The sequence below is a fragment of the Pteropus alecto genome, unplaced genomic scaffold (assembly GCF_000325575.1).
Source record: "Pteropus alecto unplaced genomic scaffold, ASM32557v1 scaffold67, whole genome shotgun sequence".
In the NCBI taxonomy this organism is placed as follows: domain Eukaryota; kingdom Metazoa; phylum Chordata; class Mammalia; order Chiroptera; family Pteropodidae; genus Pteropus; species Pteropus alecto.
In genome coordinates this window covers 6,895,155-6,908,750 of record NW_006441061.1, presented here as the reverse complement: position 1 = coordinate 6,908,750, position 13,596 = coordinate 6,895,155, and the positions used below count along the sequence as shown (strand labels likewise).

The 13,596-nt window shown below is 44.8% G+C and overlaps 1 protein-coding gene across 1 annotated transcript in view; it reads left to right on the top strand.

The window, feature by feature from the left end:
* SETX (senataxin) overlaps nucleotides 1–13,596 on the top strand; it is a 56,054-nt gene that overhangs the window by 38,961 nt on the left and 3,497 nt on the right. The window contains exons 19-26 of the mRNA XM_006918173.3: nucleotides 114–185; nucleotides 1,813–1,962; nucleotides 2,737–2,844; nucleotides 5,727–5,914; nucleotides 6,399–6,491; nucleotides 8,006–8,170; nucleotides 9,228–9,326; nucleotides 10,275–10,362. Coding sequence (XP_006918235.1) covers nucleotides 114–185; nucleotides 1,813–1,962; nucleotides 2,737–2,844; nucleotides 5,727–5,914; nucleotides 6,399–6,491; nucleotides 8,006–8,170; nucleotides 9,228–9,326; nucleotides 10,275–10,362 — 963 coding nt within the window. The remainder of the gene's footprint in view (nucleotides 1–113; nucleotides 186–1,812; nucleotides 1,963–2,736; nucleotides 2,845–5,726; nucleotides 5,915–6,398; nucleotides 6,492–8,005; nucleotides 8,171–9,227; nucleotides 9,327–10,274; nucleotides 10,363–13,596) is intronic.

Here is a 13,596-nt window from a genome sequence, read left to right as displayed (position 1 = left end):
GGTTTTCATTGGTAAAATAGAGACTCACCCTTCTGAACTGCAAAGCAGTCCAGTGGGAAAGCATTTTAAAATGCTTAGTTGAATTTTAATGATTGCATTCTAATTTTTTCCAGAGACAAGAACTAGACGAAAAAATTGCCAGAGTTTCAAAAGAAAGGCAGGAACTTGCTTCTAAAATTAAAGAGGTAAGTAGTAAGCCTATAGCATTGTTCTGGGGTTTTTTGTTTTTTTTTTTAATTTAATTATGAAATAGTTCAGACAACCCTGTGGGCTTTTATCAGTTACATTAAAATTTTTTTATCATGAAAAATTTCAAACAAATACAAAAGTGGAGAAAGTAGTGTAATTACATGTACATTTACATTTTTTTTTTTAATCACCACCTGAGATTTCTAAGATAAAATACCTTTTCCTTTTCTAGGTTTGAGTAAGTATTAACCCTCTTTAGGAACTCTTCCCTCTGAAAACTGCAAAATCAGCTATAATTGTTATCAGTTAAACAGTAAATAAAAATAGGTTTGTGGCTGTTTTCCCTATTAAAAAGAAAGTCACCTGCATTGGAATTCAAGTAGCGTGACAGTGGCAACTCTTTGTTGGACTTCTTTAAATAATACGGTATTTCAGTTGGGGATCAGGGAGAGATGGTAATATCAACTGATAATTATTAGTATTTTTGATGAGACCTTTCTTTTGAATGTATTATCAGCTTTCTCCATGTGGCTAAATAAAAATAGTTGACTTTGATGCATATTTCCATTAGCAGTTTGTTTATTTAAATTAAAAATTATATGGAAAGGTTTTCATTAAAATTTTAAACAGAGCCCAAAATTAATGTTCCCAAATTTAACATTGACAGGTCTTGTGGGTTTTGCTGCCGGTCAGGTTCTGTGGGTCATTGAATCTGTTGCACTTGGCAGCTTTACTCTCAGGTGGTTGAAAGGAGACGTATGTGACAGTACTTCAGACACGTGAGCACTGGAGGGCCACAGTTACTGCCCACTTCCTGAAGCTCGCATACCTCCCTGGTTGAATATACCACATGCAGAGATGAATCACTGCTGCTTTGCAGGATCAGAAACAAGCTTCCCGGCTCTCTGGAAAGAATACACTAGCTTATCAGCTTGAGCACTGAGGTGTCATTCACACTGCCTGGTTCTACCACAGTACACTTGTAGTTTTGATCCAACGTTGGGAATCACATGTGCAGAGGGCTGACTTAAGTTATACGAGGGTTTCCACCGGTGTGGGTAGTCGGCGCCTGGCTCCCCGAGTTGTCCCAGGGGTTCACTGTACATCTCATTATAGATGTGTAGACCGGGGTTTTTCTCCCTGTGGGAGTAGGATGCTCATCACTTTTACAGGCGATGTTGTTGGTACTAGTCTTTAAATAGGGAATAACACTAAATACTTGAAAACTAACAGGAAAACATTCAAGCTTAGTTCTGATCTTGATTTTACTCAAATAATTGCTTCGCAACTCAGTAGAATGATTTAATCTCTACTTATTCTGATGCCTGCTGACATACACTTGGCTGTAAGAATTGTAATCTACTTTGACCATATCAGACCCTGAATAAGTTTTTCTTAAGTGTTCTTAAATCATATTCTAAGCTTAGACCGTACTGCAAAGCAGTGTTCTGGTGGCTTCTGATTACTTTGACTGTTTTTGCTGCCGTCTAGATTTGGGGTTCTCCCCTCACGTTTACTAAATATTATTCTGTAGCATAATAAAGGGTTGCTTTATAGAAAAAATAGGCTTATCATACTTGAGAATTTATATACAACTGAATGTTGATATATTTGTTGCCTTAGGTTCAAGGCCGCCCACAGAAAACACAGAGCAATGTCATCTTGGAGTCCCACATCATCTGCTGCACACTGAGCACAAGTGGTGGTTTATTGCTCGAGTCCGCTTTTCGGGGACAGGGAGGGGTTCCCTTCAGTTGCGTCATTGTCGATGAGGTCAGTGAGCCGTTGGGCATACAGCTTTGACCAGTGCTCTGAGGAGCTAGTCTCAGATGAGCAGAGGCTGCTGAGATGTTGACAAAATGGTCTTTTCGCATCTTATTTTTACCTGCCGTTAACGTGTGTTGCCTTATGTTGAAATATAACTTTGGTCAGCTCTGAGCCACGGTTTTTTCAGCCAACATCCTTTATTTCTAGTTCATTCATTGAGCAAACATTTATTAGGTACCTACTGTTCGCTAGAATGTAGAGCCAGAGATGGAAAATGAGGTAGAAAATCGACCCAGGAGATCCAGGATCCAGTAGGCACCAAAATGAAAGAATACAAAAAGTGAGAGTGATGGACTCATTGAAGAAAATGTCATTGAATCGAAGAGGTGCTTGAGTCTTGCAATTGAAAGGCCTGCCAGGGAGCAAGGAAGGAGGAAAGGGGTGGGGTGGGGACATACATAGACGCACAGTTCCCTCAGACACAACCCCGGGGCATTCCATGGCTTTCTGATTGTGGCTGGTTCTCAAGTGTCAGTGGCACTTGAGTGGTGGCTGACTTCAAAATACACGTGTAAATTTTTTTAAATAGAGTGTTTTCGTTTTTGTTGTTTGTTCCTTTTTCTAACTAAAGAAATTCCTTTTTATTTTTGATATTCGGTGCAGAAGGAGAAAGCGTGATATTTTTCTGAATGGTTAGAATGTTTGAGAATTAGACCATACGCGGATAGATAAGGAGGAGAGAGACTGAGACACACTCTCCGTCTGTCCTTCCTTCCCCAGGCCGGGCAGTCTTGCGAGGTGGAAACCCTCACCCCGCTCATCCATCGCTGCAACAAGCTTATCCTCGTGGGGGATCCCAAGCAGCTCCCTCCCACCGTCATCTCTATGGTGAGGCTTTTTATACTCTCATTTCTTTCAAGTGGAAGGGGCGTGGGGCGTTTCTGAGGGGTCTTTTTTTGGTTCATTATCCGTTACTTGCAGGGAAAAGTGGGGAAGGCTGAGAAAAGAGAACCGCTGTTTGAGACGTAGTCAGAGTCTCTGCAAAGGTCCCTCTGTTCGTAACTGTGCTCTGTATGTGTGTGACAGGAGCCATGTAAGAAGAGACCAGAGGACTAGAAGGACCCCATTCCATGTGCACTGGGCTTTTTCCTTTGGGAACGGCAGTGTGCAGCTCTTTGAAAGACTGTATTTAATTCATTTTAATAACGTAAACACCAAAGCAATAAAAGAACTTTAAAAGCAAGGAAAAGCATCTCCACCTACTGATTTATATTTAAATATATGCAAACTTGAAGAAAACTTTATAAAGAGAAATTATTTTTAGAGTACATGTCCGCTTTTAGAGTTCTTTATCCTGTGGTGCAAGAAAATGTCTGTGGCCCTCACATCCTCAGATAGCGAAGGTGACAGGAAAGGAATGCGACTGTGAGCTGTGCCTGTGCGGGAAGATGACCTGCACTGTGTGATCCACCCCGCTAGGTTCTTTGGTCCCTGAAGATGGCTCCTAGATACACATACCAGATTCCGGATTTAGTGCAGGGGTCCCAACCCCCAGGAACTGGGCTGCTCAGCAGGAGGTGAGCGGTGGGCCAGCGAGCCAGGCTTCATCTGTATCTGCAGCCGCTCCCCACTCCCCAGCGCCAGCATCACCGCCTCAGCTCCGCCTCGGATCCTCAGGCGTTAGATAGGAGCCCTGGTCTCTGGTGCCAAAAGAGTTGAGGACCACTGGTTTAGTGGCTGTGTTGGGTAATCTGTATAGGTCTTGACCATGGTTTTGGTGAAATTTAATGAACTTTGGATATTGTTAGGACAGTTTTTACATATAACTTATACAGATGTAGAGTAGCGGCTGCATGACTAATCCCATAGAATAGATTGTTTTCAAAGCATTTCTTCTGTTCGGTTGAGGAATGAGCACATGTGGATTTTGTCGTCGTCATTGTTTTTTAACGTTGCAGTCACTCTAAATGGTAGTGCAGTTCTTTGACGTCTGAGCACACGTGCGTGGTTATGTTTGGGGTGGCCTGGAAGCTCACCGTCTCGTCTCTGAGTAAAAGCCCATGTAGGTAGGAAAGCTGCCGCAGGTGACTCTCTTCGTGGAGGACAGTGAAGAGCCAGCTGTTTGCATTTCTGTAATGATGCAGTTTCTGAGAGTGCGGATGGACCTTCTTGAAGGGCTGCCGCACACAGCGAAAACAGATTATCTCTGGGCCTCACCTTTCCTGTCTTTTTCAGTGATTGATTAAAAGCCAACAAAGATGAGAAGAATTCATTTGGGCTTTTTCGTAATTGCAAAAATAATACGGGCTTATTGAAAATTCAGAAAATAATTACAAAGTTAATTTCCTCGATATGCCGTTCTAGTGACCCCTTTCAAGGGGTAATTACTGTGAACGGTTCAGTGAGTAGTTTAACAAACCTTGCTAGGCATTTGTGCATTCATTTCTTTATCTTTTTCAGTCTATGTTGAGTGCCGGCCTAATTCAGGTACTGTTTTAGGTTCTGGGGTTTTGACAGTGAAGAAAACGGACAAAAGCCCCTGCCCTCCGTGGAACGCGGAGCTTATATTCTAGTGGGTGACGCAGTAACTAAGTTACTGAAATACGGAACGTCAGGTGGGCGTGAGGTCTGTATGCGCGTGCGCACACGTAGCTGTGGCTTTGTGTAAAGGTGGCAGCGTCATGCAGGGCCAAATTGGCTTTTTTCCAGTCAGTAAATAGGTCAGGTATATCCTTCCATGTCGGAACATATATGCCTACCTCATTTTGTAGAATGAACCCCATTTTTTTCCTGGAAGTAGATGTGTTGCCTCATGGACGTTGTTTTTCTCAGAAGATTCAAAATGAGGTGTTTTGGCTAACTTGAATAGATAAAATCTTAGGGATGTAAATGAAATTGTCAAATGTCTACCAACATTTTCTTTAGTTACACAAACCTATTTAAAATCCCATATCTGAATAACATTTAAGAAGTAATACCTTTTCTCACGCTCTCACAGTTTGTGAAACAGGTATATTCAGACTTTGCCCACGTGTTTAACTTCACTCATGAAGAATCCATCATCTCAGTGCACATTTTGGTTTCTAGGTTTTTATATAATGCTTTTTGAATTTTGGTGTGATGCCGACATCGAAGAGTATATCCCAGGGCACAAGCATGATGACGGTTAGGACAGTTTTCTTCATTTGTCAGTTAGATGACTGTTTCTCAGACTGCGGGTTGTAATCCATTCTTGGGTTTATGCATCAACTTAGTCCATTGTCTGTTTCATCCACTGGATTGTTAGTTCTGTGAGGCTCGATCTTTGTCACCGTAGCAGTCTCAGCACCCCAAAGTTTAGATGCTGGGTGTCTGTTGAAGGGATGGATGAAGAGTTGGTCTTTTAAAGGGCTCGTTTACAGTGACAGTGAATGTTACTGTTGGTTGAGAGCGTACCCTAGAAATAGTCTGTGTCATGTGTCTGCCTCTTTCATCACTGAGCCAAGTGACCTGTGTTAGCATCAGTGTGGCTTCCGTTGTGAGCCTTCACAAGGTCCCATCTCTTCCTGAGCAGTGTGTGGGTTTCCCAGATCTGGAGGAGATACCTCCACCATCACCATGGTCATGCTGCCTGGCTTTTCAGGGGCAGAATCCCCACTCTGTCAGGGTCTCTGCTTGTTGGTGGCGGCACCTAAGCCTCGCCACGTGCTCATGAAAGTCAGCAGCTATTGTTGTCACGTGGGAGAGTGCAGACAAATGCTTAGAGGCTACGACTTTGTCCGCCCTGTCAGAAGGCCCAGGAGTATGGCTACGAGCAGTCGATGATGGCCCGCTTCTACAAACTGCTGGAGGAGAATGTGGAGCACAACGTGGTGGGCAGGCTGCCCGTGCTGCAGCTCACCGTCCAGTACCGCATGCACCCGGACATCTGCCTCTTCCCGTCCAATTACATCTACAGCAGAAGCCTGAAGACGAACAGGTGGGTCTCACCCTGCTCATTGATTCTAAAAGTCTTGTTGATCACAGCAGATGTGGGTGAGCAGAAAAGGGGGGGACGCCCACATCTGTACTACTCGGAGATATGCACTGGTACCATGTGAGGATGTGTCCTTCCAGCCCTTGTGCTACACATATCCTTTTTTACTTTTTTTTTTAATTAAAAAAAAATCATACTTTCCTCTACATAGGATTCTATGGCTTGCTTTTCTCATTTCCTCTATTATGAGTAACTTTCCAGTCATAATTGTTTTAATTACATAGATCATTCCCCGTAGCACTAGAATAGAAATAAAAATCATTTTGAGTCTTTCACGAAAGCACATGTCAGGAGAGGGTCCTTCTTGTCCCTGTACTTTCCCCAGCTCCCCTTCCTACGAAAAAAAAAGATGGTCACAATAATTTACAAAACTTTTCTCCTGACTTGACTCGTATTCTGATCGTCGATGGCGGCTGCTTCTTTGTAGGCTGACGGAGACCATCCGGTGCTCGTCAGACTGGCTGTTCCAACCCTACTTGGTGTTCGACGTCGGAGACGGCGCAGAGAGACGGGACAACGAGTACGTTCCCCCTTCAGTACCCAGCGAGGGGCCCAGAATTGTTAGATTAGTTTTGTTCGCATTTATGTTCAAAACACTTTTCCACACATAGTTCTCTGCCCAGGCCAGGCGCAGTCATTGGACTTAGCCGGGTCGATACCTTCCTTGATCGTACATTAGTGATATCTTTCTCTGTGTATTTCGGTCTCTTCTTCAGTGTGTAAGGGGGCTCGTACTCTCTGACAGTTGGCAGGCACTTGAGTAGATAACTGCTGAGATCGTAGCTGTGAGGAGGACACTGGGCGCCAGTGCAAGCTCGCTGTGCTCTGACGGGAGGCAGACATCAACCAAGTAGAGACTCGGGTCAGGTTCAGCGTCGTGAAGGCTAAGTATGGGTTTAGCTGAATAAAGGTGTGAGGCAGAGGCGGACGGTCCTTGATGTGTGTTGAATTATCCAGGTGGCCCGTGAATGACAACACGGGACTGGTGGTTGCTGGTTAGGAAACACACAGAGGAGCCAGAGCTGCTGGGAGAGGAGGGAGTCGTCTTGAGGTACAGACACCACCCATGTGTCATGAAGTTCAAGGGGACACAAACTCCACCTGTGTTGTGATGGCTGCAGAGCAGATCGTGTCCTCAGTGAGGGTCAGACGTCGGTCAATAGAGGTGGAGAGGTAGCAACACAGAAGCGGCCAGCTGGGGTCTGCGATGCAGAGGGGTGGGTTGGCGGGGGGCTGTTGGGGCAGAGCAGAGGCTGAAAGGAGCCCCATAAGCATGGTGGGTGTGGAAGGTCACAGAGGGACGTTGACCTGAAAGGGGACCAAGCAAAGTAAAGATTTTGAGGACAGAAGAGATGGTGAGCTAATTGTGGCAAGTTTTGAAGTTACGATAGTGGGTATTTAAGGCTCGTGGCCTCAGGACTAAAAGGTGCAGGTGCAGTGCACCCCAGTGTCCCTGTAGGCCACATCTGGCATGACGAGGGCACACGTGCAGTTTGGGAGACACGTCGGGGTGAAGGAGGCGGCCAGCATGGACCTGGCCTGCTGCAGGCCCCGTGCGGCTCATCCCGGGGGCTCGCACCGCGTTCAGTTGTGCAGGTGGCGTCCACTCAGTCGTGTGGTGCCTGACCTACGTGGCCGGTGGTGGGGAATTAGGGAAGAGGACACATCTAAATCCTTTTCTTGGGGTCCGGAAGGTAGCAGGTCTTTAATGGTAGCTGTTTATAACATCTTCATAGTTGTCCTTCCCTTCTTACTGTTGCTGTCCCCATGTTAACAGATGTTTAAGAAATTGATACCTAAATTTCAGTTGACTGCACACTCATTTCTCCCTTACGACCTCACGTTCCAGCAGACAGTGGTTTTTCTGTTTATGTGCATGTGCGGTGTCAGCGGTCACTGCGCCAGCCTCCCCGAGTCACTGCTGACTGACTGGTCTGCGCTTTACTGTGGTGGAAAGCAAAGCGAGCCTTAAGGTAGCACTTGGACCACTCTTAGTTTTGACATGGGTTTTTTTTTTTTTTCTATCTTATTTAGCTCGTATGTAAATGTTCAAGAAATAAAACTGGTAATGGAAATAATTAAACTTATTAAAGACAAAAAAAAAGATGTCTCTTTCCGAAACATCGGCATCATAACGCATTACAAGGCTCAGAAGATGATGATTCAGAAGGAGTTGGACAAAGAATTTGATGGAAAAGGGTGAGGCACCTATATTTTTACAGATATTTCCAGCTTTTCGGATGAATGAAAGAGAAGAAAGGGGGATAGACAGTTTGGGTGCGAAGCCTCCCTTTTCTCTTTCCTCTGCTCCCTTTCGCAGTGACTAGCCGGCATCCGCGGGCTTGTGCTGGGTGGGGAACGGGTGCCCTTGTCGCCCTTGTAGACAACTGTCCCACCAGCCGCAGTGTCAGCACCGTCAGACTTGACAGTGGGAGTGACTGAGACCCATCCCCAAGGCCTTTGCCTTTAGTTCCGTGACTTGTCGATCCAAATTCTAGTTCTAGGGGCTCATGAAGTCCCTTTTTCACTTAAATTACTTGTCCCTTTTTCACTTAAATTACTTGTCCTTTTTTAGTGTTTTAATGTATAGGGCGAAGGTCACATTTTTGTCTTCTTTGTACCTCAGCAGCAAAACAGTAGTTTAGATTTTGGAAATCTAAGGTTTCTTAACCTAGAAACACATAAACTACCAAAATTTACTCTAGAAAAAAATAGAAAATTTGTACCAACTTACAGAAAGTAGAGGTGGAGCTAGTAATCGAACACTTCCCAGCAAAGAAGAACTCGAGACCAGGTTTTGTAAATGGATAAATGAATTTCGGTATACCTGTACAATCAAATATTCAGTCATAAAAGGCATGAAGCACTGACACACGCTGTGACATGGATGAACCTTAAAAACATGCTCAGCGGGAGAAGCCAGACACAATGATTCCATTTGCACGAAATGTCCAGCATAGAAAGTAGCTCATTGGTTGCCAGAGCCTGGAGAGGCGGGGAAATCGAGACTGAGGGCTGGTAGGGCTTCTCCCTTAGGTGACAGAGATGTTGACATGAGATAGTGGTGGCGGTCACACAGCACAGGGAATGGATGAGAAGCCACTGAACGGTGTACTTTACCATGGCGAGTCTGTGTTATGCGCATTATGTTTCAGTAAATAAAGATACCATGAAAAAGTTTCTGAAAAATACTATGTAAACATATTTAATACTTACCTTACTTTTTCCAGTAAACGTGTTTCTCTCTCATAAATAGGCCAGCAGAAGTAGATACTGTGGATGCATTCCAGGGTCGTCAGAAAGATTGTGTCATTGTCACGTGTGTCAGAGCGAATGCCATGCAAGGCTCAATCGGGTGAGTAACTGTCATTGATTTTTTTAAGTCGTGAAATTGATCCACTCTTGGGTCCGCTTCTCTTGCTACCTTATGTATTAATCCATGTCACAGTGCGAACCGATTCTTTTATTAAATAAGTGAAATAAATCATCGAATCAAGTGTATTTTGCAGGGGCGTGTTATTCTCCTGTGGGATGTGGCTTACGTGTTTTTCCTCTTCTCTCTGTTTCCTGCTTTGGCTAACTTTGTTAACCCTAACTACTGTCCGTTTACTTGCTGTGGATGGTAAGGACGTGTAGTGGGTGACAGAAAACTCCCCTGAGTCTCGGGGGCCCTGAGATTTTCTTCTCACGAGTAGTGACAGGTGGAATTTCTAGATTGTAAATAAATTTAATTGTTCTTAAAATAGTAATTTAAGTTATCCCTGCCCCTCCCTAGAGATAGTCTGTATATACAAATCGAGGCCAGTTATCTCAAGACCATTTTGCAAACAGTCCATTCTTTTCCAACTAATTTGAAATTTCTGCTTATCATACACCAGTTGTTATTTCTGACCTTTTTTCTGATCCACAATATTTTAATAATCTCAAATATATTTAAATTTAAGACACATTGATCTAGTGTCATATTTTTAGGATGTCTTTAAGGCTTAGAAATCATACTGTTAAAATTTCTAGTATCTCATTCAGGTCAAAATAGGAGACTGACAGATGCATTCCTCTGATGGTAATGATGCCCTCGAAGCTACAGACTTGAAAGCACTGGGTGCTTTGATCACTGTGTTTAATGTGGAGTCGCGTCTGGGCCAGGGACCTTGTGCTGGGAAAGGAGGGGAAAGCTCTGCGACTTTAAGGAAGAAGGAGCCTGAGGAAAGCGCTAGAGCGCTGCCTGCGTGTCACCCACGCTGACGTGCCAAGCCATTCTGTAGAGAGAAGTAACTCTTCGTTTTTCTTTTTCATTGCCTAGATTTCTGGCAAGTTTGCAGAGATTGAACGTCACCATTACACGAGCCAAGTACAGCCTCTTCATCCTCGGACACTTGAGGACCCTGATGGTAGGTGCATTCTTGGGAACCAGAGAACTCAAGTTTGCCCATCGTTCCTGATATTGGGTTGAGGTTCAGTGTTTATTCTCCATGAAAATGGAGATGGTTTCAGGGATACATTAAGTAATGCGCCTCTTCCCCCAGTTGCGCGTCCTCCAGCGACTTCTTCCTAGAGCTTTTACATCTGGAAACCTCTCCCCTTTTCTCAGCCCAGGGCCCACAGTGTGCTCTCGGGTCACCTGTTAAAAAAATTTTCCACATCATAGGATTGCTAACACGATACGTAAGTCCATGCATGTAAAGGGCTGGAAGAGGCACTCAGCAAACACGAGTGTTTGTGGCTGCTCTTGGCCCAGCTTAATGCCAGAGAGGGGGACCTCACAAGAGTTATTGGATCTTTTTTTTCCATTTTGGCACTTAGAGCAATACTGCTCGCTCTTGAGAAGTGAGTGGTATACCACTTCGGTAGACAAATGGTACAGCTTAATTTGGTGATATTACCTCTTTGGTAGACAAATGGTACAGCTTAATTTGGTGGTATTACAGCTAGATAAAGCATATATTTGCTACTTGTCTCCTTAGGGGTAATAACTTCAGTTTTTCTCATTTCTAAATTTCACAGTCATTGGTTGGTTACAGGATGGAAGCCAACTCAGTAGATTTCTCCTGTTTTGGTTAGTGCCACCAGGGGGCGGTCAAGCACAGCCTTTCATTCAACTCTCAGATCTGTGGCCTTGAACTTTTGTGTGCCTCCTTGAGAATTTTTAAAAGCTGTGTACCCTGTTTTTAAGTATTGCTAATGACTTTGTTTCTGTTGTGTTACAAATATTGACATTTTAAAGCTTTTAAAAGCAAATCTAAGCAAAAAAGTAAAAAGTAAAAGTAAATCTATTACATCACTCTTAAATGCCTCTGATGGACTGGAGGTCAGTATTGCTGTCTGCTCTTTGAAATTGAACTTCCGTTCGTATTTTTGAGGGTAAAATTCAGTGGGGTAATATGTTTTTATAATTAAAAGTTTTTCTGTCCTCACTACAAAATCCCTCTGCTACAAAAATTAACATATAAATTAAAAGTTTAAAAAGCTTTTTCCATAACTATGTGAGGAAACTGCGAAGCTGCCCGGAGCCTCTGCGGACTTTTTTTTTTCAGCTTCCTGTGACTCTATGTTAACCTCAAAATAAAGAGTTTTTTTAAAACTATTTTTCCTGTGACCATAAGGATCTGAGTGTTAAAAAATGACTTATTGTCAACTGAATAATCTGTTACTATTATTATTTTCACACAGGTGAATTTTGATGATGATGTTTAAATCTGTAAAGTAAAATGTTGGTAGAGCTGATTACAGGGACCCTGTGGGCACCCCGATTTTTACTGCCCCCGTTACCTGCCACCTGGGAGTTTTCTCGTGCCCTGGCAGCGCACCCCTGTCAGATTTGGGCTGGACGCGAGCTGTAGTGACGAAGGGCGGGTGAGCAAGGCCACCAGGACCTGGGAAGCAGCCATTCTCACAGCCTGGGGGTCACACTGGCACAAACTGGAAGACTGCGGACCTCCTGCTGTGACACTGGCTTCACTCTAGGGACTCAGGCTACAAAAAGAGACGGAAAGAATGGAATAGAATAGAAAAATCTGCCAGTTCATCCTCAGGCTTTCAGACAGACTTTTGTTGGCCTTGGGGCTTTTTTACGCTCCGGTTTCCTTACGGAAATGGGATCAGTGGATTGATTGATTTCCTCCGACGCCCTTCTCAGAGCTGTTTTTGTGGCCTTAGGATTGGATTAAACACCAAGTTCAGGTGTAGTAGACTTGGCCGCCTGCTTCACATGTGTGCTTCAGCTGCAGGGTGAGAATTTCTAGAGCTTTCCTGCATGAGAAGACATCCGAGCACTGCCTGGCACTGCCTGCAGGGGGCCTGTCCGGCGTGTGCCCGTCACTGCATTTTATTTACATGATTTCCTTTCAACCTGACAACAGCCCTGGGGAGTCAGCATTGTCACCATAGTTTATCAAATTCAAGAAGCCATTAATGACAGTGCGCAGCATTATTTTACTTAACTACTATTAAACTGACACACCACCTTATTTTCAACTTAGAAGTTTTGTTTTATATTTATTGAATTCTTAGACTTGTTCAGACAGATTTTCACTATATCATGCCTGTTCATCCATAAGAGAAAACACGAATGAAATGAATAGGCTGGGGCACTCCTAAAAGTGTTCCACTTTGAGCGTGTAACACCACTTAGTCATTTCCCAGGTCAAGGATGCGTGTCCTTGCACACACCCGGCTGCCCTGTGCGGTCAGAGGGTCAGAGGCTGGTGGCGCGGCGGCGTCTGAGCGCCCCCACCATGGCCTCTGGGGCTTTCGTCCAACCCCCGTCTCTGTTCTCCACCTTTTAAAGCCAGTGCTTTCTAGAGTCTTATCAGATGATGTCTTTGGACAGGTTTTCAGGCCAAAGCCAGATGCATTTTTTTAAATCGTTTCCTGACGAAAAGTTCAGGGATCATAGTTGCCTCGCCAGAGATTCCTCCAGGATTAAATACGTGGCAGTGCCATCCGGCCAAGAGGCACCCCAAATGTAGAAACGGTAAAGTGCGAAGACAGTGCACATTTAGAATCAGTTAAATATTCTGATTTAACAGATGAGGAAACAGGCTCAGAGAGACCAGGTGATTTGGTCACGTAGCAGTGAACCCTGCACGTGCCCCACTGACCTTGCCCACCCCATACGTAGCCCGGGGCCCCCGTGAGCGGAGCCCCCCATTTTCTTCTCTCTCCTCTAACTTTTGCCCTTTTTCCTGCCTCGTGCTCGTTCTGTCTTCTTTCCGAAGAGGTCTGAGTTCTGGAGGCCGTGAAGAGGCGGTTCCTTGCCGAGGAAGCTGGAGATGGGCACGGGAGGCGCGTGCAGTGGGCTGGCTGCCCCCTCACACGAGCTTTTTGTAGCTTCAGCTTCTCTAGAAGGGGGACGGACGGCGGCCCGGCGGCTTTGGCGTGGCGTTTCAGGGAGCGAAGTGCTTATTCCCCAGAGTCAGGGCCTTTGGGAGCTTGGTAAAAGCCGTGGACCTTTTTCCAGAACTGTCACACACTCAAAAGTTAGGGTCCTTCCTGCTCCAGCTCATCAGCCTTGCTAAGAGGCAGGCAGGACTCAAGATCAGCAGCATCCAGGGAACTTTCTGGCTGATGGTGCTGCTCCGTGTCTGCAGTGTCCGGCATGTTAGTCCATGGTTGCAGGCAGCTGC